Source organism: Botryllus schlosseri, chromosome 3 (assembly GCF_051294905.1).
Source record: "Botryllus schlosseri isolate E-star chromosome 3, Bs_hap1, whole genome shotgun sequence".
Taxonomy (NCBI): Eukaryota; Metazoa; Chordata; class Ascidiacea; order Stolidobranchia; family Styelidae; genus Botryllus; species Botryllus schlosseri.
This window is the reverse complement of record NC_137238.1, coordinates 7,806,185-7,833,679: the sequence shown is the minus strand read 5'-3', so window position 1 is coordinate 7,833,679 and position 27,495 is coordinate 7,806,185. Positions and strand designations below refer to the sequence as shown.

The 27,495-nt window shown below is 40.6% G+C and overlaps 2 protein-coding genes across 2 annotated transcripts in view; both read left to right on the top strand.

Moving 5' to 3' along the window:
• LOC145434849 (uncharacterized) overlaps positions 1 to 27,495 on the top strand; it is a 262,689-nt gene that overhangs the window by 75,815 nt on the left and 159,379 nt on the right. The window lies entirely within an intron of this gene.
• LOC145435369 (cytochrome P450 3A5-like) lies at positions 1,272 to 26,913 on the top strand. The gene is made up of 13 exons (XM_080312647.1): positions 1,272 to 1,305; positions 1,354 to 1,569; positions 10,608 to 10,764; positions 11,982 to 12,078; positions 15,488 to 15,702; positions 17,252 to 17,406; positions 20,028 to 20,158; positions 20,260 to 20,341; positions 22,039 to 22,199; positions 22,280 to 22,368; positions 23,929 to 24,066; positions 25,499 to 25,655; positions 26,827 to 26,913. Exons 1-13 carry the CDS (start codon positions 1,272 to 1,274, stop codon positions 26,911 to 26,913), a joined length of 1,719 nt encoding a protein of 572 aa, XP_080168773.1.

Genomic DNA, 27,495 nt, shown 5'->3' with positions numbered 1-27,495 from the left:
AGCATACTTTGCTGTATTATGAGTCTGGATTACGTTCATATATAGCCTACACATAAATAATCAGGCTTCAAAGTAAATCGTATCTATTTAAGTTTATGCATCCTGTGGTGTTATCCGTCACATTAACATTCAGATGTAGATTTCCTGTCGAAATTATTTGACCCGCGGGCAGTAAAATGCCCAGGTCTGACGTGGATCGCGGTATATCTATTGGGACTATAGCAAGAACACAAATCTCAACATAACACTCTCTATTGCATGAGCCACCAACCTTTTTGAAACCAATAGCTACGTCTTGGGAACTGATTATTGGAAAGGACAACCAGGTATCGCCGTTTATCCGTGCTAGGTTCGATTTCCTCACTTAGACATTCAAAGTACTGGACAGGGTTTCCGCTCCCTACCTAGAACAGATGACTCTCTCAAGGACTCACACCAGCGTCTCTGAGTTCAGTTGCGTTGCCGCACTTCGAGTCGAAGCGCCAATCTCTGCGTCAAGACTAGGGAATATTAACTAGATTCCCGTTAAGCCTACGTCTGATAGCTAATAGCAGCGCACCCGCCCGTCGTACAGCAATAAACTACATCATCCCCACGGTCTCCGGCGGTGATAAATGATACGAGGAACATATGGTTCTTTCACAATTACCCATAAAATTAGATTCATTTCTGTAAATCACGGGTATTTAAAGTATGGGTCGCGAAGGGTATAAATTTGGGTCGCAACAGCACTAGAACGATCTTTCTAATATGTATGTAATATTAGCTGATTTTTTTGCGCGCAACAAAAAGAATTCTTCTCGCTTCGCGCGATCTCGTGTGGAATGTTTATTCTTTCTAAGCAGGCTGTGCTGGGTGCTATAGCCAAAATGCGAGACACGCAGAAAACTTGTCAGGACAATATAGCTTAATCTTGAAAATTACCGACCTGTCTTGAATGCTGTGTACAACATGCCTCTTATTTACATGCTGTAGGCCAAGGTGGGTGTCTGATTAAAAGACTACTCCGAGTCGTTTCGTCATCCTCGTACCTTTTCATTATATCGCAATCTTGTTGTGTATTGATTTGATAAAATATTTAATAAAATTATGATAATGATGAAATTGGTTTGACTCAGCATAAACACCCATTAGTGGTCTAAAGCAGTGGTTCTCAACCTTTTTCACCTCGCGGACCGGTAAAATTTCAAAAAATATTTGGCGGACCGGTGGACTTTCAAAAATTGCAATAGACTCAAAACGTGAAGTATGCGACCATTTTTTGTAATTATATGGAGCAAGAGAGTGACATTTGGGGTTTTGAACGTAAGTAATTATGTTCATGATGGCATCATCCATGTGATTTTACCGTAGTGAGTCTGATGAGTCGAGGTAAAAATGCCTTGACCGATAATCGTGCTAGCGCCGAAAGTCGTTTACAGTCTTCCGCGCCGGAGGCCATGGATTTAACCGACCACGCTTACTCGAATAATATTCTTCTCTTCGGCAATATCGAGCGAACAAGCGTTTTGGAGTCGATAACCAAGCACCCTGTTGTGCTAACTTGCTCATTGTCCACTACCACCAGACGTAGGCTACTCTGGCTACTATGAATACAATGCGCCGCACAAAAACATCAGATACCAGCTATACCTGGCCAGTGGCCATCCACAAAATCAGGGCTGATCGTCAGCCTACCTGCTCAAAAACGTTCGTCTTGGGCCCCCACAGGGTGATAAACCAGACTTATGGGATTTCATGTAACATATTCGCGACAAGCGCGAAATTTTTCTATTATTCATGACTCAATAATATTGGTAATTGTATATATATTGCTGTGAACTTTTTATGCTGTCAGAATTATCAAATTTTCCGATAGAGTAGATTGAGGTGTCGCCTTGGAAAATTTAGGCCTCGTAATAAATAATAATTAAACATATTCATGTCAATATCTAGTCTGTTATGTGGTGAGTAGATATTGAAATCACCTAAGCGTACTAAACTAAACGACGCACACGATTCCAAATTGCTATTTCTTCACTGGCAAATAACTTTTGTATGAGGGCTGGCATTTGTCGTGTGGGGTAGAGATTGCCAGGACAGGGACAGTCGGCCCCAGCCATTTTGGAGCGTATGAACAATTGGACCTATATATATCGAAGTTTTCGGTAAGCAAAGGGCAGTCCTTTTCGGCCAAGGTTATCTCGCTGGCGAGTTTTTAGCACTTTTCGGGGTACTATGTTCGCTTAAACTTCATTATGTGTTGGCGTGTCGTGGCTCGGTAATTCCTGACGCCGAAATGCCTATTTCTAATAATCATGAGTATATTTCCTGGAGGAAGGATACCCAATAACCAAGACATGTAATGACACTAAACCGCGCCAAGCACGAAAAAAATTTCAAAAAAGTTGGATAAAGTTTCAAAAAATGCTAAATAATTTATGTTCCTTCACGCTTTGGGTCCCACTCCAATTCGAGGGTTTGGAATGTGGCAGTTACGGTCCTTATCCAAATGAATGAATCGAAAACGAATGATCGCGCAAACTGCGCGGTTTAACGAGTAAGCTCGTACTTGTCGCTCACATGCCGTCAAATGACACGGCTTAAGCTACAAGTCAAATCGAACATGTTTCCAGACCTAATGTTACTTCACGAAATTCTGAATGAGTTTAAAATTTGATGTTTAATTTATTTTATCAATGGACAAGCCTTCAACATATTGCATCTTGAAATTAAAATATTAAATTGTAATTTACCTTGTGGACCGGCTGGAAAGTCGTCGCGGACCGGCACCGGTCCGCGGACCGGCGGTTGAGAACCACTGGTCTAAAGGATCTAAATCACCACAAAGGATAACTACCTATTTCTGAACCGCAACTGTTTCATATCGCTTTCTTGTCAGTGCGAGGCTCGATCACTATTCAACAGAAATGTATTGATAACTCAAAATTAAAAAGATTGCCCTTAATAAAAATACTCATGATGAACAGAATGGAATCTAAGTGTATTCGTGTTTGCTGCCAACGGTTGCGGGACTATTAGGCATGAGCTTTTCGACGCCAAGTAGACACACCAAGGCAGATATGTTTTAGTCAACACGGATTGCGAACCCAGAAAAATCGCTAGCGTTAGAACCTTGGCCGAAGATCGCTCAGGAGGGCCCAGTCATTGCAACCTCAGCGGTACAAATACAGGAAGCAGAGGCAATAGATATTGCGCCCCATGAATGAATGCAAATTGGGAATCGTGTGCGTCTCACCAAATACCAAACTTTTTCCGGATGTTAAGAAAATACAGCGTGTGTCAATCAAGTAAATAATTACAATAGACCCGTCCGACGCTCACCCTCCAGAAACTCACGGATAGTCCTAACGTGTGGTATGAACATAATAGCTCAAGATGAATAATTGCGTGCCTTGTAAATCTTTTAAATCCCCCCAGCAGCACACGCAATTAGGAGGGAGCTCGAATTGGGGCCCAAAATTATTTCGTTAGAATCATCAAACTTGAAATTTTCTTCACGCTTGGCTAAGTGCATGACTTGATTTTAATATGAGTTCCCACTCTCCCAGAAAAAATTGATTCAATTCAATATATAGAAATTGGCATTTCGGCGCCGCTGATATATATGTCCATGTCCAATTGTCAGTTGTTCATATACGTAGGCCTACCTAAATCGTCGGCACCGAATAGTCCTGTTTGGGGAATCTGAGAAAATGCCGTACCCCACGACGAAATGTCAACTAGGAATCGTGTGTGTCTCACGATTCTTTTTGTTTATAGTCTGGTGCATTTGCGTGATTCCAATATCTTTCAACCATATAGCAGCCGCGGGGTCACGAAATAACAACATGCAAAAGATTAATTAAAAACAACGACCCGCCCGCGGATATGCATCGTTAATTAATTGTACATCATAAAGGTCCCTAGACTTTTGAAGACACCACCTCCCTTAGCTCTACCGGCTAATCTGATCACGTGGGTAATTGTATGATATGTAATTACTAGTATTATTTACCAAAATTAGTCATGACAATGGAGTCGGGCTTTCGAGTAACCGAGACATGGGGGGTCTCGGGGACGAAGCCCTCCAGAAGCCCGGTTGATTGGGGAGCACAAGACAATTGCGAGAAACAATATTTTCGACCAAATTCATTCATTAACCTTGAAACTTTTCGAGCTTCGCACGGACCTCGGGGAAACCCTGATTTTCGATTACTTCATGAATGTGGGTAAAAGATCACCCTAAAATTTATGGTAATCGTCCAATAATGGCCATGGCCATCGCTTTTTCACTATATTGCTTCCGATCTTTGAAAGTGGGGGTATTTTACCTCATCAAATTCCCCCCCGACCAATTTTTTTTCTGGCTTAGCCTTTGGATTTGTAACTTTTTTGTACTTTACGACGCCGTCATACGGCTAACCGAAGTTTTGAAGTTTCTACAGCGGAAATACTCTACTGGCTACTTTAATCCTTACAATTGATACGCGACTCGGATTCGAGTACTCCAATCGTTGCACCAAGCCCAGTCACAACCTAAACTCTAAATCAGAGGTCTCAAACACGCGGCCCAAGACGGCATTTTGCATTTCGAAGTATTCGACAATATTTAATTACCATTTTTTTTAATCCTAGAACTTAAAAATCGCTCTAAAACTACTCCAGAAGTCTGAAACTACTAATTAAACCTCACTAATACATCAATTTCAAAAGTTACCACGCAGTGGAAGATCAACTATTACGTGACATTACTTGTTTATGATGGTAAAACATGACCAGTTGATGATTCGTGACTGAAAATTGTGATTTGGACTTGGGCGCGATCTTTTGTAGAATTACTCGAACTCGGACTCGTTGCGTCAAACGTTACAATCATATGGGCTTGTGCCTCGGAGTGCCGTGACTTGGTACAACCACGGACGCAACAAACTATCAAACTGGTATAAGAAATAGTGAAATTGTAAAAGGTCCTAGCTTGCGCTGCGTAGCTTAATTAGATATCTAAGCAGGTCGGTATGGCAACCGCCATTGGCATTATGCTGCCCCTTTGATGTAACGTTGGTTACATCCTGTGTCATCTTTGGGTATCTTTATATATGTTATTATTGCCAATTGAATGTGGTGAGCATTAAGTAGTCGTGGCCTACGCTTCACAGCTGTAACAAAAATAGATTCTTCGGCGATTGTACATTTCTATTGCTATGGCATGGTACTTATTCTGTTCAAGTAGTTATTTATGTGTTCCAATATTCGAACGTAAATCTAACGCTGATTCTATTAGACTTTGATTATAACATGATCAATATAGCCTAGTTATCAGGAGTGAGCCTATGCCCAAAACCCGGATCAGGTTGTCCTGCTCCAACGCTCTGATCAATCTTTGAAAAATTCCTAAATTTTACCTATAATTGTGACACATCAAATGTTCACTGGCTTCAAAATTATAACGCGACAGCGGGGCCTACGATATTCGAATATCGTAGGCCCCGGCGATAGCTTTGACGATGTCCTGATGCATTTGCACTCTCGAATGATGTCTACAACTAATTATTTTGACAAACTATGCCAAGTACAGCAACAATTTTATTCAAATATTTAAAAACGTGATTTTTTTTCGTGCCGGGCGTGAATTCGCAATAGTAAATCACATTTTCACGGTGCGTGTGGAATGTCAGTCTGCAAGGTCCCATCAAATAGGCCTACTTGGTAATAAATTGAATACCCCTATTATTGGTGCTGCGGCCCGCGGAGCCATCAAAAAGTAGAAAATTGGCCCGCGAGCACATTTGAGTTTGAGACCTCTGCTCTAAATCTTCGAATAAAGCTATACCACAACTGCATCCTAAAGCGCATATCATGATTTATCAATATAGAATATATTGAACAAAGCAATTTCGAACACCAGCTGAGCATGTGGACTCCTTTGGATTTATTTTCACTCGAAACTTGGGCGTTACTCGGGAGCATCGTGATGCTTGCATGGTGAGTGAATGGTAGCACAGCGCTATAAATCTACGCTTCATGAAACCAAGGCCCCGATGTCTTGGTTATCAAGGCTGAAAACGACTGTTCGTGTCCCCGTGCATCATGTCAATAATGATAATGGTAATAATCGGTGGTTCTGTCATGATTATCCTCTCAAGACACATAATATGCACAATTCTATACTCAAGACACAATGCGATTTAATGAACCGATATGAGAATGTTGAAACGTCCAACCGAACATCCACTTCGGCTCAATGCCCGATGTAACAGTATTCGTTATAGATCTTTCGGATCTCTTACCTCCTAGAGGCATTTCCTTGCTCTTTTCATTCGACCTTCACAGGATCTTTCTCTGGGCGTTTTTGTATGGTGGCGACAACATATTGACGTCATGTTCATTCTGTCGCAATCTTTATGGCTTGGCCATGGATGTTTATATCCTGCAACCCGATATATAGCGAATCAATCAGTCCTCAAGTAGCGATGGTGGACTGCCATCTCATTGAGACTGATAATAAACAGTATTCAATTTCAGGTATTACGTTCACCGGAAGTGGCAATATCACAGAGAACTCAATATCCCTCACGATCCGCCTTCACTGCTACAGATTGGAAATGTTCGACAACAATTCAACAAAAACGTAAGAACGGTGGCAGCATGGTAGCTTGAGTGGGCATTTAACAGCACAAATTACGATCGGCGATATCTGATCGACCCCGTCCGTAAATCCGACATATGATCGTCTTGATAACATATAGTTGGAACAAGTTTTGAGCTCAGACAAATTGCAAGTATAGAGATTACGTTCTGCGACAGAGATTTTGCACGTGATGTTGACATTTGCCGATTGAACAATTGCAACTACCGAAAGTTTGTCATTGTGGTAGACTATGCTGAATTTAATGAGATATCACAGGGTAAAGTGTTCAGTGTGCAGTGTACACTACGCAATGCATAGGTATGTGCTGACTTCCGTACACATTGACAGCAGCGTATTCAAGTGGACGATAAAAGATCTTGCAGAAAATTTTATTATGTGACATTTCGGCATCGACTGTTTGGCTTCCTCATGATAGATCCGAGATGCCACGTCAGTGTTGAAAATTTTCCAATGACCCCCAACAAATTTCCATCCTGGATTATACCTATGCGCTAATATATGTCATAGAAGAGAGTATGAGAAAAATAGAGATATTTATGTTACTAAGCTCTATATCAACAGTTGTGGACTATCTTTTTGTGATAACGCCTGTCAAAGTTATCATAAGAATTATTTATGAAGGCAAATTTCAGTCAAACATGGCACATATACTAGGGTATCAGAATGGAGCGACTTTTAAAGAGTCGTGGATTTCAGTTCGTTTCCGTCCCTTAAAACATTATAAACATATTGTAGCTGCGTTATTCTGTAACTCATCCCTTGCCCCTGTGGGCATTTTGAGCTGAAAAGAAGTAGGCTATAAATGGGGGTTCCTCTATAATTTGAGCGCCGCGATTTTACCTAGCCTTGTACAATGTACATGTCATAAATACCATGGTTTATGCAGCTGCTATGGTTTGGGGTGCTATAAAACCTCACTATATATTTTATTGTGAGTTAAGGCATCATTATCATGTTGCACACTTCCTTAAAATCATCAACCCTACTTAAGACTGATCATGATATTGCACCACGCACGTGTAAAACAACATAACGGGGAATGTACCAATGTGCCATGCACTCTCGCAGCCACATTATAAACATTTAAATGAAACGGAACAACATAGCAAGGACATGGATATCGGTGATTTCCCACAATTTTTAGCGTTATATTATCCGGTTTGTACGCAGTGTATTTAGCAGTGTTGGGATGACTCGAGTCATGACTTGACTCGAGTCACTTTGCTAAAATGACTTGACTTGACTCGGCGTATCAGAAATGTGGATTGACTCGTGACTCGGAGCAAAATTCACGAGTCAATTTCAAGTCATCAAGTAATCCGTGTCGATGAAAATCACTGTATCTTGCATATGACCAAATGTTCGCGAAACGCTGGTGTAACCCGTGAGAGCGATCAATCATTCAATGATCGTGCGTTTTACTAATCCTACATTGTTCTATCACAAATACATTGACCGCAAGCGAAGTGATCGAAGGTTACAGCTTACGTTGTCGTAAACTAGTATAGTAAAGTAATACAGTAGCAAAATGCCTATTTCTGTTCTCGGTTCTTACCTTAACCAAACTCCAAACCTCTTGTTTTACTGAAATTGAATTCGATTATAGTTTGTATGGTCCTCAACCATTGGCGCAGGCTCGAATTGTATCATATCAATTTCTAAATGGGTGATGTCTTGCATCTTATGAATTCGTTTCTCTATTCTCTATTTTGGTTAGTAACTATAAACTGAGGCTATGCAATTACTAACGTAGTTTAGCAGTTCTTCGTATATGTGAGCGATACAGCGCCTTCTTGCGTGTATATTTACCTCTTGATTCGTTCATCGGTTCAGAATCAATGGCCACTAACTAAATCTGTATTTCAGACAGCTAGCAAAATGCAATGACGTTATCATGCCTCATACTTCGAAAAGGCAATTTGACTCGAATTGTGACTTGACTCGTAACTTTACTTGACTTGACTCGACTTGACTCGAGTCACCTCCAAAAATCGAGTGACTTGACTTGACTCGAGTCACCTTCGAAAATCGATTGACTTGACTTGGCACGAGTCAAAATGTGCAATAACTCGTGACTCGAAGGTAATCCCAACACCGGTATTTAGTATTTAATTTTATTATACAACCAATCAAATCATCAATCAAAACCTGGCATAGGTGTCTGTCGTTGAATAGGTCTACAGCTTTCAGAGTCATGAGTCTAAATCAGTGGTTCTTAACCTTGCCCCCAGCGCCCCCCAGGGGGCGCTGGCGATTTTGAAGGGGGGCGGAAACGCTCAGGGGGCGATATGGGGGGCGCTGGGCTTAGGGGGGCGGTATGGGGGGCGCTGGAGAAAAATGGCTTCGCAGTAGATGATGTGGTGATAGGACATATCCTTAATGAGTATTCAGAGCAAATTAACACCGAAAACTCCGTTACATATAGCCTTCAAAATACATATAGGTTTAATTGTCCATGGGCGCCTAAATGACTGACACCGAATGTTCCTGTCTTGGCAATCTGAACCCCAGAAGACGAATTCCATCTGGCAGGGAAAAATTATATGTCAGTGAAGAAATACCAATCTGAAATCGTGTGCGTCTTTTAGTTTAGTACGATTGGCCGACAGGGATATTCCTGTTGGGCGATTCTATATTTTTTGATATTGCAGACAGGGGGTCACGAAATAACATCATGCAACGAAGTCATACCAACGGGTTCGCCCGCCCGAATATGTTTAATTATTAGTAACGGGCCCTACAGTTTCCAAGAAACCTCACAATGTTCGCTTTAAGTTTTGATGGGTCTGCGCACACTCAACAACTCACTGCGCTGACCCCTGTACAACTGTGCGTATCGACTAAAAAAGGTAATAACTTCGGATTTGTTGTGCGCAACGTAGATTTTCTGTGCGCAGAGACCGTGTTAGCACTGCGCACGTGCGCAGCTTAGAGGGAACATTGCACCTCACTCAGCTCTACCGGTAAATGTGTTTACGTGAGCAGAGAGAGGATAAAAATTAATCTCAATTTACATGCAATTCCCGATGATATTGACCAATTCACTCATTAATTAGTGAAATTTTTCGCGCTTCGCGCGACTAGGCGAGAATAGCTGCCTCAGTAAATGGACACCCAATGTAGATACCTAACAGGCTTTCAGCAAATAGAGAACAGCCTGATGGGGGTCTGGGAATGAAGTCCCCCGGAAGCATGGTTTATCACCCGATGGGGGCCTAGGACCAACGTTTTTTGTTTGGGGGGGGGGGGGCTGATGAAGTGCTGTTACGGCCCTGGTAACGAATAATTTTACCTGCGGGCACGCCCGAATATGTTTAATTATTAATTACGTGCCCTTTATCTTCCTATACAACAGCTCACTCAGTTTATCGCGACTTATATATGTAATTACCACCTATTCATTCATGCATTATAGGAAATTTTGGTACCTAGGGCGACCAGGCCACACAAACTTTGCTGACCATCGAAATCACGATAGGGGGTTCGTGGGGGCGAAGCTCTCAGAAGTTCGGTTTATCACGCTATGGGTGCGCAAGGCAATCGTTTTTAGGGGGTTGACGAAGTGCTGTTACGGCCCTCCCTCTTACTCATTGTCTTTATTACATTCCTTACATTATGAAGTTGGGGGGGGGGGGGCGCTGGAGCACGATAATTTTTGAAAGGGGGCGCTGGAGGAAAAAAGGTTAAGAACCACTGGTCTAAATGAATGATGAGATGAAGATTGTGCATTTTATGCAGTTCAAGATCACTGCTTTTGGGAGTGTCAACTGCATGCGAGAATGTGGGTGAGCTCTCTGTAAGTTAACCTTCGTTACTTGATGCTGGTGCAGGATGACTAGCTGATACTGGTGCGGCCCTCAAATTATAGGGTAGGCTAATCCTCATTTTATCCGATTACTATCTGGCTTAAAATACACAGTTTCTGAAAGTTGATCTATTCTGATCCACCCTAATATTTACATCGAATATATCGAAGACCAGCATATCGTCGCGATTGACGCATTGGACACCAATGACATCCTAAACTATATCAATTACCGATTATTACTTCAAAAAGTAACTCATGATCTGTATCTGCAGACGGGGTTTCAATATGATAACATGATGAAGAAGAAGCACGGACCAATTTGGGGGTAAGACGGGCTCAGAATTTTGTATGTTCAAATATACTCATGCGCATGTCTCAATTAGCAAATTAATCGTCGCAGTCCAGTACAGTCCAGCATCAGTTGGACTTGAACACAGTCAATTACGCTCGCGTTCACTGGTAAATTGGCACTTATAGTCAGGGCGGTAACTGCCAAACCCCGCGAGCTCGAAGGTGCCCTAAAATTATTTCGCAAATCAACATAAATTATGGAGTATTCTGTGGGAGATTACTTACAACTTAAAAATTTTCTTCGCGCTTCTTGCGATATGCTGTACTCTGGTCTCCCTTTTTAATAGGGGTGCCCTCAACCGGAGACAAATACGCATCTTTTGTTTAAGAAAAGCATTTCAGCGCCGGCCATTACCGCTTCACGACATACCAAGACTTCAGAAGTTTTGGCCAACATGCGACTGCGCGATGCGTGTTAGCAAATAAAACCGTGGGCGAAAATAACCACCGCATGTTGACCGAAACTATCAATATATATATATTGCCGATTGTTCAATTGTCCATAAGCGCGGAATAGTCCTGAGGTTGCTATCTGAGGTCATCAACTCCTTCAGGTCTGCCAGTATATCTTATCACCTGGAATGAGAGAGGATGGAAAATTAATAGCAGTATATGCAATTATCAATATTATAGACAAATTCTATCCTGAATGTGAAACTTTTTCGTGCACTACGCGACTACACACACAGATCGCTCCGAAATTTGGTTTATGATCCTACGGAGGGCCCAAGACCTACGGTGCTGACGAAGTACTGTTTCGGTCCTGCTTATAGTTATGGAAGATTGATGGTTTTGTGGTGATATTAATCAGTAGGCCTACTTGTAGGTCTCATTTGGTTTCGCTGCACCTTGCAACCATCGTTCACAAAAACGAACATGTATTAGAATATCATCAATAAATCCACTGTTTGAGTATATAGAGTTAACTGCAAAAACTAAAATGGAGTGAACGCTAACTTTAAGTGGCTTCACAAACCGAACATCTAAAATATTGGCTACTTACCACTTTGAAGGAGCGAAATTTACCACAACGAGGTGGTGAAAACAAGACGTTGCCATGTGATGTTCCATATGTTAATCAAGATGAACGATTGACGGTACGAAACGAGAAACCGTAGAACTAATTCACTCACACAAAGGCTTAAGATCTAGCCAATGGGATAGATTCCTGAATATGGGTTGCAATTACAGATCGTATACATTTCTCAACCCAAGTATCACCATACACGACCCGGATATGCTGAGGCAGATATTTATCAAAGAGTTTCATGCCTTTCCGGCCAGACAGGTAATAACATATGAATAGATCATTATGTTGCGACATTGTGTTGATGCCCAGATAAATTGACATCGGCGGTTAGTGTACAAAACACACTTCTACGTTACGTCCTAACAGAAAATCAAATAATCATATGCCTAATCAACAAACGAGAGAAATATAAATAATAAATGATAGTTCACAGTTCATAGCAACCTGGGAGTAACACTGTTGCCTATAGAATCAAACGTTGCAGGCACGGCGATATATTTTAGAAAACATTCTCTACCCATATGCGCGAATCATAAATATGTGGAAGTGCTAAGGTGGTCAAAGTAGTCCCAGACATGTCAAAACTACTTTAAGGGGAGGTAGAAAAGGGAATATCTGCAAGTACTGATGCAAGTAGCTTCAAAAAGTAGATTTGGTCGAAGGGTTGCATATAGCCTACGTTTAGCAATTGCTCGAGCATGGTTACTTTCAAAATTCCAAGATGTGTATGCGCGACAAACGCAAATTTACTAAAGAGCCCACACGCATGTGGCATGAATGGTGAGATAGCATGGTGGTATAATACACAGCTACAACCCCAACGGGTGGCGGGTTCGACACCGACCGAGGTCGTCTCCAGGATTCTAACCGGGAGAAGTTTTAAAGGTTTATCTAGGCTCCTCCTCATCGTATCATCCACGTCAGCGGCGTGTTAAAAAGCCCAGAAGTGTGCTGTGCCACAATTCGGCAATTACGGATCAAAATGAAGAAACTCGGCCTGCTGTAAATGACCATTGACCATTGTATTCGTCAAATACTATGAATACCAGGAACAAATAAATGTAGAATCTACAAAAATATATACTCTTTCTGTGATGAAGGGGTACGCGCGGTTATTATGCCTATTTCACTCACAAAAACTATGTATACCTATCCCAAAATCACTTAGTACTTTTCAAAATCCAAATTGTATAAAGCGGTTATTTCCATCCGCGGCTCTCAGGGCCACACGTGGCCTCAAAGTAGCCTCCTTGTGGCTCTGATTGACCTCTAAATATGCCGCTAAAATGTAGTAAACGACACTTGTTATTTGTTTCGATGAATAGTTATAGTCAATTTTTGTGTATGAATGCTAAAAGGAGAGATTTTAGTTATTTCTAAAGCCGTCCTAGGCCGCTTCTAAAAACCGGAAAAGAAAATTCTTGCAGACTGGCGGCAAATGCATGGATGAATACCCGGCAGACAAGGACATATCTGAGTTCTGCTGGTCATAGAACTTTATATATTGTCTCTGTGAAGAGTAAATTTCGACATAATTTTAGTAACATCAAAATAACGGCTCATAGTCAAGTATAAATTGAAATAAGTCCAACAATACTCAGCGTACAATCCCACGCAACCTTGTGCATTAAGTGTTGAAATGAATGAAGAGCTATCAAAAAACGACATAATAGTGTTCTGTAATGTAATGATATGCGTATTTAGTTTATTTCAATTAAAGGCACTCGTCAATCTGCATCTATCAATGCTAAAATAACCGATATAGAATCTATTGAATTAGCTGGGCGGTGATGTACGCATCGGCAAGCTACCTTTAAATTTTCGTTATAAGTAGCCTACTCGAGTGTCTGCATGTGAATTCATACGTACTCTGAAGTTTGAAATGCGGCTCCGACATCTAAAAACGTTGGGAAACACTGGTTTATGGTATGTTGTTTCGCCTCCAATTAGTATAGAGATTGAAGTAGTATAAAGCAGGTGTGGCCAACCTGCGGTCGTATAAGGAAATTTGCGTGGCCGTCGACACGGAGTTCAGTTAGTATGTTGTATGTGTTTGTATGTGTGGGCGGTCGTGGACATACAAATTGGATTTAAAGTGAGATTCGAATTTGATTCATTCTATCTCTGATGTTCGCTACTGATGAGAGCAGCCGAAAAGCTTTTAGCGAATGACTTTATCGATATGAAGTTACTATTTGGCGTAATTCCGAAGTTTTGTACCCCAGATTGCTTGTTAAAATTAAATTTACGAATTGACATCCGATTTTTTGAGAGATTGCAATCAATATTGAAATTTTATTCGCGCTGTGCGCGATTTAATACGTGACTTCATTTTTCTAATCTAATATAGTAGCGTCATTTGCAATCTGAGTCCCGCAGTACAGATGCAAACAGTATAGGAAAATGATGCGCCATATTTAGAAATACCAACATGGAATCGTGTGCTCCTCACGAAAGTAATTTGTTTCTGGTACGTTTGGGTGATTCCAATATCTTTCCACTGTATGAACAATCCTGCTGGAAGTTCAAGAAACAACAGCATGAAACAAAATGATTAATAACAATCGGCCCATCCGAAGATGCATCATCATTTATAACTTGCCCTAAATTTTGGAAAACACCCCTCATTCAACTATATAGGTGAATCTGACCACATGGGTTCGGGAAAAAGTATAAGTATTGTGTTACTGACCCCGTCTGAGGAGGTGTTAGCTATAGGGACATTCCTCACAACTATGGACTAATTCGTAATCTATTTGTATCACTATGGAATTATTGGTTCTTTATAGGGATGGTGTGAACTTGAGGTTCACGTTCGCGTTCTGTGTGTGAACCTTGGAAATTTAGAGGTTCACGTTCACAAACGAACCTTGGTAGGTTCTGCATTGTGAACCTTTTTCATATATTACAATTTTCCACGTCATTATAACATCTTTGGTTGAAATTCATTGCAAATCAACCGCGAGCCACTCCATGCATGGCACTGACAGCATAAACGAGCAGTCGAGCATGCACCTTAACAATCTCAAAAAATTTACTTGCTTTGTTACAAAAGTTTGCTCGAAATATCCAGTTTTCCATTCGTTAATATTTAGTGACTCTCTGCTGTGAGCTTGACACGCAATCACACAATATCAATAGCGAAATACGCTACGTGTAGGTATAGTCAGCGACCTAGACCGTTGAGGCGTAAGCAATGATATATATATACCGTACATTATATATCATTGGGTGTAAGCTTATATTCCCTTGCAAGTCCTCGTCGAAATTGTTGGCAAAGCGACAGAAAATATTGATTCGTTGGGATTATTATATCAGTTGATTGCCCCAGTTGATATATTTGGTAACGTTTAAAAGTCAGTATGTAGGCCTTCTTCAGCATTGCGGCATAACATAGCTCGAGTCATCGGTAGGTATCGTGTTGTACATTAATATATCGCTTCACTGAAATGTAGGGTTAAAATTAGCAATATGACGTCCCGTGACGTCATGAGGTTCACGTTCGCGTTCACACAGAACCTTTCAAAAAGGTTCGCGTTCACACGAGCCTGAACCTTTCAGAGGTTCACACCATCCCTAGTTCTTTAGTATAATAATAACATTCCGAATCGGCTACCACGGATTGGGAAATCTTGTACTACAATCGAGAACGTTCATTACAATTTAGAGACAACTTATCAAGTTAAACGGAAAGGAGCTCAATGAAGGCCTCACGGCGGTCGAGGGTCATCAATGGAAGCGCATTCGATGTACCCTCACTCCTACATTCTCAACTTCAAAGCTCAGACAACTGGTTTACATCATGGACAGATGTGTAAATAACGCGGCAGCGGCTTTGGACCGCAGAATTGAATCCAGTGAGGGAGTATTCCACGCAAAAAAGTGAGTAGTAGATATTGGAGGATTAGGCTACTGCAACATCTCGTCCTGTACTCCAGACACTAAATAGAGTGTCAGTGGCCGACCATAAAATATATAGCGAGGCGAAAATGTTAGAACGTCCTAGTAGATATATTTAATTAACACGACCAACAATGCACATAAATGCGGCTTATTCTGCATATGACGCGAAATTTGACTAACAAAACGGTCAATTCACTGGAAAGTAGATACGGAAACCGCTTTTCCGAGCAACTGCTCAGTCAAATACCACTACGCTGCCCGCTATGCGCGATTCAACTCCAATTCACGCGTGTATCTCTACATATACACCGAATTTCATATTTTTTAATTCTCTAATCAACAGTCATAACCTTCCATGCCATTAAACAATGTTTTGGGATTGCTAGCATCTCGGTTGGATTTTGTGATATGACGATAAGGGGGGCGCAAAATTTTTCACTATCATAAAGGGGGGCGTGTCTCAAAAAAAGTTGAGCACCACTGTCTTGGAACAATAACTCATACACGACGAGATTCTTGTATGAAATCAATATATTGACAGCAGTATAAACGAAGACAGTAGAAAACAGACCACGAGGCTGTAGCCTGAATAGCAAGCACGACGCACGAGGAAATAACGATTGGCGGTAATTACTAATCATATACAAATTAGAGACGAACGATGCCAACTTAGAATGCGCGAACATGACATTATTGGACTAAAATGCTAGGAAACGGAGCAAGAGTGAAAATTGCACGAAGACAACTCTTGTTAATTCAGAAGTTTCTCCTCTGAATTCGAACCATGATTCTCAATTCCTATCGTTATGACACAATGTGCAGTACTTAGTTCGTTTTACTACAAGATTTATTTCCATGTAAGACACCATATGGTACAGACCCACCTGAAAATTGTGTTTTGTGGATTTAGCATTCAGTTAACGTTGCTGCCATTTCCATAAATTATTTTCGGCCGCGCTAACAGCTTTTTGCTTTTAATCCTTGCTGTTTTGTGATTTACTTTTATCAAGTTAAAATACCATTCCGGCCATTGCGTTTGGAGTATTACTTATATTTTGACCATACACGTGCGTGTTGCACATTATTACAGTATGCAGTGTTTGTAGAATCGTTTGGTATCAAAAACAGGACAATACAGCTTGATGATTGAATATGTAACTCTCGTGCGTTTTGTGCGAACAATGCAAATTTCTGCAATATAGCGGAGTTGAAATTCATAACTTACGCAACAGTGCGGTATTCGTGATGCGTTGTCTGCCTTTATGCGTGACCATGAAGCGAACGATTGATTTTCAGCTTAATCAGGACAAAGTCGTTTCTCCGCTTAATTCGGACAAAATTGAGACGAACCAAAGTGCCCGAATTAAGCGGGGTCGACTGTATAGAATATCTAATAATTTATTTGCAATGTTCAGAGCATCAGGCAATATCATGTAGGGTACAGTTGCCCATCCGCCGATGGTGCCCTAACTACTATAATGATAATAGGGTCGGAATCACGAATCTAACCGAGAATGTTTTTATTCAGGATATTCTCCCGACTCTCCCTCGATATCATTTGCTCATCAGTGTTCAGCACAGAAGTTAACTCACAAGACGATTCCGTGCAGGAGCCTGAAATAGTGAAACAAGCCAATAAATTATTTTCCGGGACCTTTTTTAGTCCCTTGATCATTCTCTGTTGTGAGTATAATTTGTCTCGATTGGCACGCGCGCATTGAACGTCGTGTTCTGGACTCGTCTCGCGACTGCCATGTGGTTACATAAATATTTTAAAATATTGTAACGCAGCATCGCTACCATTGATTTAGAAGAACATGAATTTCGAAGTATTTATATGAATGATTCAATTGAACTAATGAAAGATGTATATATCCCATCATAAACGACTCAAAACCGGACGAATGTCTTGGGTAGAGATCAAGTACGCTAACCAAGATACCATTTGAATTATCGTTCACACAGATGTAGACATAACTTATTGTTATGCGCAGGTAGACTATATTTCGTTACTGAGTCATCTGAATATGCAGTATACACTCTGGATCAAACCCGGACACGCTATATATATTGGACATAGTCTACCCATATAGACGTGACTTTCACTGCGGTTGAAGTGAGGTCGACGTCGAGGAGCCCAGATAAACCTCCGACCCGTAAAAGTTGGTCAGAGCCGGGGTTCGATTCGAACCCACTTCCATTGGTGTCGTGGCTGCAGTGTTTAACCAACTGCACCATTCGCTTCCCATCAAATCAAGGTTGTTATAACAACCATCGGGTACGGGCTCATACCATCTGGTTCTGGCCCGGCACCTCTGTGTACGCATCCCGAAATCACCTCTGCGACTGGCAATACGGAAACGTTAATGGGTTTTGTTTTATTGCTTTCAGTGACTAGTAAATCAACTGAGATAGTGTTAAAGATCTTTGCTGATATCGGATTTAGTATTGCATCCAGTTATTAACTTTACCATGTATGTATTACAAACAATGCAAGCCATATTAGATAACGTTTATCTGAGGTTACGGGTCACAACACTGAACAGTATCACCCTCTATTGTACGATGAAGAAAGATTCTGAAGATTTAATTTTGTAGCTCTCTGCTGCAAATATCTTTAGTTGAGAAAAATGCCTAGTTCGAAATATTTTGTGGAAAATAACCCGAGCTAGCGTGACTGAAGTATTTTAACGGGGAATTGGCGATCTATTAGTAGACGCATGATTAATTTGACTTGAATTATAATAAACCACTGCATTCATGGAAACATGCTGCAAACATTGTCGGCATATATTACACGAATAATTTCGAGATTTGACACGGGATACAGCGAACTGTTATTCTGCTAGATAATCATATTTCCATATTGCGTCCTGTCCCATTTTCAGCGCCTTTCATACCGCCCCATGAGCTCGGCGCTCCCCATATCGCCCCCTGAGTGTTTCCGCCCCTTCAAAATCCGAATCGCCCCATTTTGGAGGGGGGAGCGGCGCTGACTACTAGGTTTAGAAACACTGATCTATACCTAGGTTACCATATTTTTGTAACACAAATTCCGGAAGCTCTTTAGCGCCCACTAGCGGATTTCAAAATGAGGTATGAGCACATTGTGGATCAATATGACGTCACACCAGCAAAGCTTTGTCTATCGACTAGTGGTGGTCATGATCCGGTTTCGGAGAGTGTGGTTGTGTGATGTAAGTTGTAACGAGGGCCGAAGCCACATTATTTCATCCCCCAACTTCTGAGGGCTATATGCATCTGGTCGTTAATTGATTTGAATGAATTATGTCAATATTATTGATTCTTCCATATATTACTATATATGGTGAGAGTTGACGTTTTTGCGGCATATAACACCGACTCATCGTATATGAGCACACACGCGATCTGCGCATATTCATATCCAATTAGTGCATGATGTGCATATGCCGCTGGACAAGGAAGGTTCAGGTAAAGAATTGTGCGGCTTTCTAAGTGTTGCACCACCCATCCACGCTATCCCAATGCGCCACGCGGGGAAGTCATGGATGCCAGTGTCACTAACCAGGTCTTTGGTCTTCGGCCGGGGATCGAACTCACGACCTATCGAGCAAGAAGCCGGACCCTTCACCATTACGCTATCGTGTCGGTTTACGCTATCACGACGCTATCTTACATGTACACCCTTAAGTCATATGTCCAAACGGCTTAAACCGACTCTATGAATATACCGTTATCTTGTAATTGCGATTACAAGTAAACTTATTTTTGTAACCTAATGTTATTTATATTTATTTTTGATCGCATTTTTTGCGAGGGTGGTAGTCCCCATATTTCAAGCAATATATGTTTTACTATATCGCGCGCAGCGCGCAGAAAAAGTTCATGTAGGCCTAGCATAAATCTGCCCAAAAATAATATTGTTTATGTTGATTTAGGAAAAAATTATGAGCTTACTTCAAAATTCCGGACATTTAAGCATATTTTAGAAATTCCTTCCGGACGCAGATTCAACAGTGAAATTCCGGACATGTCCGGGAATTTCCGGACGTATGAAAACCCTAATCTATACTATGTCAATCTGCTACTCTGGTGAATTTTGGAAGCTACCTTTCGAGCCATCACAAAACGAATAGCCCGGTGACATCTTCCTAAACCATAGGATTCACGAGAGCTGTCTTGTGGCGGAAATAGATCAATTTACATCTCACTCCATATTTACGGAGCGAAAGGTCCTTTAAAACGCATATCCGAACCCCACCTGGCATCATCTTCGCGGATTGTCATCAGATATTGAAAATTTCTTTTTATTATTTTTCAAGTTCTCTTTCCCCCATTTGAGAAAGTGATAGCGTATTTCAACATTTCATTATTCGGAAAAGGAGCGGTCCAGTACTTCAAAGCGCTCTCTCATCACGTTATCAACAGTCGAGAGTCTGACTCGGAAATTAAGGTGTGATATGTAAATGCTTAATCGACATAGTGGATCCAGACGGAAATGTCCCTAAAAAAACCCGTGAAGCGCTGTTTTATTGTGTTATATCGTGTGTTTAGTCGAAGAGGATGGACCTTATGCAACTTATGTTGAACGGAGAAATATCCGAAGAGAAAGCAAAATCTAAGACGGTTGAAAAGGGTAAGGTACCTGTTGTCTATGCTTCCATCTTATGTGAAGTATGTTGTATGTGTTTGGTATGAGAACCTAGATATTTCATAGCTTCGTATTCGTGTTTTGTGGAGGAACAAAAATTTATAGTAATCTATAATTTAGGGATCTGCGACAAAAAAATAAGACCCTCATCGCTACAGCCATATCATCACGAGTGACATGATTCGAATAAAACGAGCTGTACTCTGAATAATAAATCGGCACCAATATAAAAATTGTGATGCCGAAGGCAGGAAAACATACAGCGATTCGTGTTTGATTTGAAATTGTTGTCACTCGACTCATAACCTTACCAGAGACGGGGTTATTACTTCATGAATGTAATGGAATGCGGTTACGATTACTTGCGAATCACGCTATTACGATTACGATTACAGCAAATCTCGAAGTAGTCAAATACGATTACGATTACAATGTAAAGGTAATCACGATTACTCACGATTACATTTATTTTGCTTCTTAGAACTTATCTTTGAATACATATTCGAAGCCAATATAACGATTGTGATGAGAAGGCCTCATGAGGAAACAATTTTCTTTTTAAATGTGACGTCATTTACTCGTTACGTCTCAATACAATTATTGCTCGACTTTATAGCTGACGATATCTCGCACGTAACGATTTGCATTCTAGCTAGGTCTGTAACTCCCGCACTCCAAACCCCCAATTGGGTGCGGGGTGGGGGCGAGCTCGAATGGGACCGGCTGAAAGTATTTCGTGAATCAGCTTAATTACAGATTGTGAATAATAGTATTTATATATAGATATATATCTTGATTTTAATTTGCATGCATACCCCTTCCTCCTCAAAAAAAAAACATGCATAATTTATAGAATACCGGTAGGCATTGTGATACCGGCCATTACTTCGCCATGACACATCCATACATTGCAGTTTAGGTCAACATGCGACGCCACGAAGTGTGCTACCAAAGAAATACCTTGGCCGAAACTTTATAACTAAAAATGTCAATTGTACACAGCCGCACTGAATGGTCGTGAGGAACAGTCCTGTCCTCTCAATATTAACTTCACAGTACAAATGCCATCCGTGGCACCCACAGAGGAATATAATGCACCCTAGAAAACCAGGCAGGGTGATGATTAGGCTATTATCCTGTTGCGAGGTAATGGCGTCAAGGGTGTATTGGTAACCAGGTATACGACATTCCGTTGGTTCTTACAATCACACTACTAACTACATGTACATCAAATATCCATTTACTGTGTGTGGATAAATTCGTTACGCAATGACGAGCATAGCTAATACTCGTGAAGTATGATAATGAGCTGTGTCGTTTGCAAATCTGCTATCAATAACCTGATAAAATAAGGCACTGCAAGTACCTTGTACAAGAAAAAAGTAATCGCTCTTTCGCAAAGAAGTCGATCAGATATGTGAAATAATCCATTGCGATTACGATTACTTCGTATTTATTTCGAATGTATTCGATTGCGATTAGGATAACTTGGTACTGCTGTAATCGTCGTAATCGACTATGATCACTAATCACGACTACCCCATGTCTGAACCTTATAGGAGCTCGCATCATCCGTATTGTATCTCCATGCGCTAACGTCTACTACTGTGAGTTATAAATTCCATGGACTTGTCTCCATCGTGAACCATACTCCAATAAATTGGAACTTTCGTCTGCAACAGGAATGGACAGGAATGAAATTATCGGCAACTCAATATTTATGATACTCGCCGGCTATGAAAACACTGGGAACACCATGAGCTTCGTCGCCTACAATATGGCTCAGCATCCAGAAATTCAGAGAAAACTGCAAAAGGAAATCGACGAAACATATGAAAAAAGGGTAATCATTTTAACACATGAAATAGTATGGAGAATCCTACTTTTTACGGTTGCCTGATATGGTATGATTTCTTTCTAAAGGGAAAATTTGACTACAACATTGTGAACGAAATGAAATACCTTGAGATGTGTGTCAACGAAACGTTACGACTCTACAATCCAATTATCAGGTATGTCAGTGATGTGTAGCAAAGAGGTATGCGGTGGCAACGTCCTCAAATGTTTTTGAATTCGCAACGAATTGCATATTAGAGTTTCGTAATATCCTCCAAATGATATTCCGCACCGTTTCCTAACTGTTCTAAAATTACAATAAGTTACAAGATACGACTGTACTGAATTCATGGCTTATATGTTCACAACAACCTATGTCGTTAATTTCCGGCAATAACAATCCATGATGTGACAAATAAGTTTAACAAAATGAAGCAACGCAGATTGCCTGATGTCCCCTCGTAATCGTATATTTACGGGGATTAGTAGCAGTGTTGGGATCAAGTCACTACCTTCGAGTCACGAGTCATCTCGAGTCATTGCAGATTTTGACTCGAGTCAAGTCAAGTCAATCGATTTTCAAAAGTGACTCGAGTCAAGTCAAGTCACTCGTTTTTTGGAGGTGACTCGAGTCAAGTCGAGTCAAGTCAAGTCAAGTCACGAGTCAAGTCACAATTCAAGTCAAATTGAATTTTCGATGTATGAGTGATGATTCATACAAAGTCATTACACTTTGCTAGCTGTGTGAAAGACAGATTAATTGATCAATGCTGATCATTTATCTTGAATCAAATAACGAATATCTAGTTAAATATACCTGCGAAAAGACGTTGTATCACTCACGCACACGTAGAACTGTTAATAAAATACGTGAGTAACTGTACAGTCACATGCTACAATCAGTTATTATCAGCCAAAATATAGGACATAATCAACATCTATACATCCGTGAGTAAATAAACGCCCAAACTATATTTGTTTGACTTAAATCATACATAAAGGTTGGTAAATGTGAGCACTGCGCAACGTAAGCATTGATCCGTCTAAGAAACAGAGACACATTGCTATTTAGAGTAATCTTCTACTACTACTACTACTACTAGTACTACGACAACGTAAGCTGTGATACTTTAGTTTGCGGTCTATTTATTTGTGATCTAACAATCGAGGATCAGTGTATCGTACGATCAGTGAATGACTGGCTGCTCTCACAAGTGACACCGGCGTATCTCGAACAATCCGAACATACACAAGATACAGTGATTTATTCGACACCGTTTACTTGATGACTTGAAATTGACTCGTAAATTTTGCTCCGAGTCACGAGTCAATGCGCATTTTTAAAGCTTCGAGTCAAGTCAAGTCAAGTCATCTTTCCAAAGTGACTCGAGTCAAGTCAAGTCATACGAAAAAGTTGACTCGAGTCTGACTCGAGTCAAGTCATGACTCGAGTCATCCCAACACTGATTAGTAGTGGCTACATCGACATCTCTTCATTGGGATACATCTCTTGTTGGCTCTGTATAGATAAATCCCTCTTGGTTGTGTTACCTTTCCTAGTCCTAAATTTTTATCAAACGCTTTCAAGCAGCAGCTGAATCCGACCATTGGTTTACCGTCATTTTGGGCAAAATTGTTTCCGCATCCTCAGAAGATTTTCCTTTCGTACACCTATGGCCTATGTCTCCACACACAGCCAGAGTGACAGTCCTGTTACACGTGTGTCACCCTTATAGGAACGCTCGTATCTGCGACAAGCAAGTCACAATCAACGGCTTCACGATACCAAAAGGAGTGCAGATCAACGTTCCGACATTCGGGCTATCGCACGATCCCGATTATTGGGACGAGCCAGAACTTTTCAAACCAGACAGGTGCGTTTGAGATCAGCTAGGCAAGTTAGGCAAGTTCGTTCGAATGCAGTAGTTCGTGCGTTCATTGGAAATGAAGAGAAGTAATTAACAATTTGGTGATTTCACATTGACGTGAAGCTCGTATCAACATGTAGATTCGGAAATAGTAGCCACATCCCCACGTTACTGTGCATAAAAGAAATCCGCTGTATTTTCATTGAATTCGTTTCACGTTCGTATCACATCAACTCGATAACCCATGACTGTTCCAAGTTCTGGTTTTGGTAATTGTTGAATGAATAAAGTGATCTGAGACATATTTTATTATAATCGGGCCAGGTTATTTGTGTTTGTGTTCAATTTTAGTGGTTCTACTTCCCGCTAGGGTTGCATTTAAAACAAATGGTGTTTTAAAACACTCTGTTTAAAACATGTTTCAAACAAATGCGTTTGTTTGAAAAAATAGTGTTTTTTCTTCTTCAAACGTTATCTAATTAGGCCATAATTGTGTAAATACTTTCAGAAAACCATGTAGTCTGAGCCTACGGACGATTTCACTAAACACAGTCGACATATGCGATGTGGGGTGGCTGGAACCACCCTCGAAATCGTCGTAGTTTAAACAGTTATGACATGTAAATATAGATCATTGGTACGGAAGGGTGTTCTGATGATGAAGACCGCCGACCGCAACAATGCTGCATAACGAGGTTGTGATGGTTAAAATATTTTTGGTCTGTTCATGTCAATGGTCGGAAGCCCTTTTCGCTGAAGGAGCCATACATGCCCTATATTTTCAATTGTCAATAATTCACTGTGGCGCCACAATTAAAGATTCGTGACGTCATGGAATAAATACAACAAAACAAAAAAAGATAAAAACTATTTTTTAAACATGTTTGTTTTAAACGCAACCCTAATTCCCGTTGTGCAGCATCAATTGGTTCGGGTCCTCCTCCGACAACGGTCGACTCAAGGATTCATCCTCCAGTGTCAGAGGCTCTTCACTGTCACATGACATGTTTAACGGCAGTGTCCTATGCAAATGTGGTCTAAGTAGTCATCATCGGCGCTAAAGTAGAAGCGGATGTGATGCTGTAAATTTCTACTCTATTCAAATTGATTTCCACTTGATAAACCTACTGCAAGTAAATGTAGTAAATGAAGACTAAAATAACAGCGTGCATGCTCGAAACTAACGCAGAATGACGATATCGACACTAAACAATTGGCGCGATCTTCGAAAATATATTCAGTTATCGTCTTATAGAGGCTATTTCGCCGATCGTTATGACAATTTCACGCATGAACATGATTGAAATATAACCCAAAATCGGCAACTATTATGTATATGGGACCGGCGAGAATGACAACTGACTACATATCAGGTGTTGACCAACACAAGCAAATGCGTGATGTGCACGAAAACTTACATCTCTACAATACTTTGCAGAATGGAAGACATGAGCCAGATCGACAGTATGGTCTACCAGCCGTTCGGCGGAGGACCGCGAAATTGCATTGCGATGAGATTCGCGCTGATGGAAGTCAAGATCAGCATAGCTAAACTCCTTCACCAGTTTAATCTGGAACCTGCAGAGGATACCCCGGTAATGATCTGTCAATTTTCAGCAACACAAAAACTCCTTGTGGCGATATTATCGTACATACTGATATCCGAACCCGAGTCAAGTTCCATCGACCATGGAAAAGTCCGAACCATATTCCAAATCTGCAATTCGAAAAAACTTTAGAAGGAATAGGACGGGGCGGTATATATACCACTCAATAAAGGACAAGCTTATAAGTTATTTAAATTTGACTTAGTATAGGTCTGACATTCCTCTTCGAAAACCCCTTCTCCCCAATTAACTATCCCGATGTCGAGATGGCAAAATCAACGAATGCATTTTCAATAGCAACATAAGAAGCGATACAGCAAAAGTACAATGTACATTGGAATAATACTTTAACTAATTGGGTTACCTTTAGGTTGAAACTAGCGGCATACGCGTGGTAAATGATTTTGTACTAAAAGTAGGGTTGAATCAAAAACAAACGGTGTTTTAAAACACTTTGCTTAAAGCATGTTTTATACAGTGTTTTGGACAAATGCTTTTCTGAAAAGAAAAAAATTGAGTTTTATTTGAACGTTCTCTAATTATGCCATACTTGTGGACGTACGTCCGAAAAACCATGTAGCATGAGCCTACGGACGATTTGCACCCCAAATAGTCGACGTATACGATGTAAGGTGGCTGAAACCCTCGAAATCGTCGTCGATTCAACAGTTTTTGCACGTAGATATAGATCATTGGTACGGAATGAGTGTTCTGATGATGATGACCGCCGACCGTAAAAACGCAGCATAACGATGTAGTCCTGGTTATAGATATGTTTGGTCTTTTTATGACAGTGATCTGAAGCCCTTTTCGTCGAAGGAGCCATAATTAGTAAATATTATTTACCCTATATTTTCAATTGTCAATGCCAATTCATTTTGACGTCACAATTAAATATTCGTGACGTTATGGCTAAAATACACACAATAAAAATATGTTTTAAACAATGGCCTTGTTTTAAACGTGTTTCAAATTTATTTTTGTTTTAAATGAAACCATAACTACAAGGAATGGCAACCGCACATTTCGTGCGAAGATTTATAGCAACATATTATTCATGCTATGATGTATAGTTTTACGGCATAACGTTGCGGGTCATAAACAGCAGTCGCACAAATTTCATCTTCGCAATCATAAATATTTTTTTTTATTATTGCAGAAACCGCCTCTGAAGCTGGAATTTGGAGTCAGCGTTAGAGCAGCTGTGAATTACAATCTTCGGGCTATCCGGAGAAATCAGGAATAGGAAACAGATGATTACACGTATTGTTTGATCTGTAACTATCATGCTAAATGCGTAAGAATACCATTTTGATATGACCAATAATCTTTACTGATTTACGTTCTCTTTGTACGCGTATGTCCAACGATTTGTGATAGCATATCTCTGTGAATCTTTTTGGTGAGAATAGTCCTCATAAACAGGGATGTAGGCCTACTCATTTTCGTTTTGACCGTTGTCAGGTGAGGCAAATAAACATCGCCAATGTAACATGGCCAGGCGGAATTATATGGTGCTCCGGCATGTTACCCAAGAAATAAAGTTACATCTCAGGTAAAGAGGCGTTAGAATCCCAAATCTCAGACGTTGATTAGGAGAGTGGCGCCTACATGCTATATGTCGCTTTATTATGAGACACAATTATTTGTTATGACTAGGGCAAGATTTTGCAACTTTTTTTAACAGCTTACGGGAGCTTCCTAGATGCTCGGAATTTATGTACTATGATGTTTGGAACTCCTTGAAGGAATGTTACTTCCTTTTTCATGCTACTTTTTACTGAAACTTTTATCGAGTATTGCGCAAAATGTAAATGAGTGATTTATA

Coding starts and splice junctions, on each gene's coding strand:
- LOC145435369 (XM_080312647.1), top strand. CDS start 1,272: ATGGAGCAAGAGAGTGACATTTGGGGTTTTGAAC. Junction 10,765..11,981: donor AAGCACGGACCAATTTGGGG/GTAAGACGGGCT, acceptor TTGCAATTACAG/ATCGTATACATTTCTCAACC. Junction 20,159..20,259: donor AGTCTGACTCGGAAATTAAG/GTGTGATATGTA, acceptor TCGTGTGTTTAG/TCGAAGAGGATGGACCTTAT.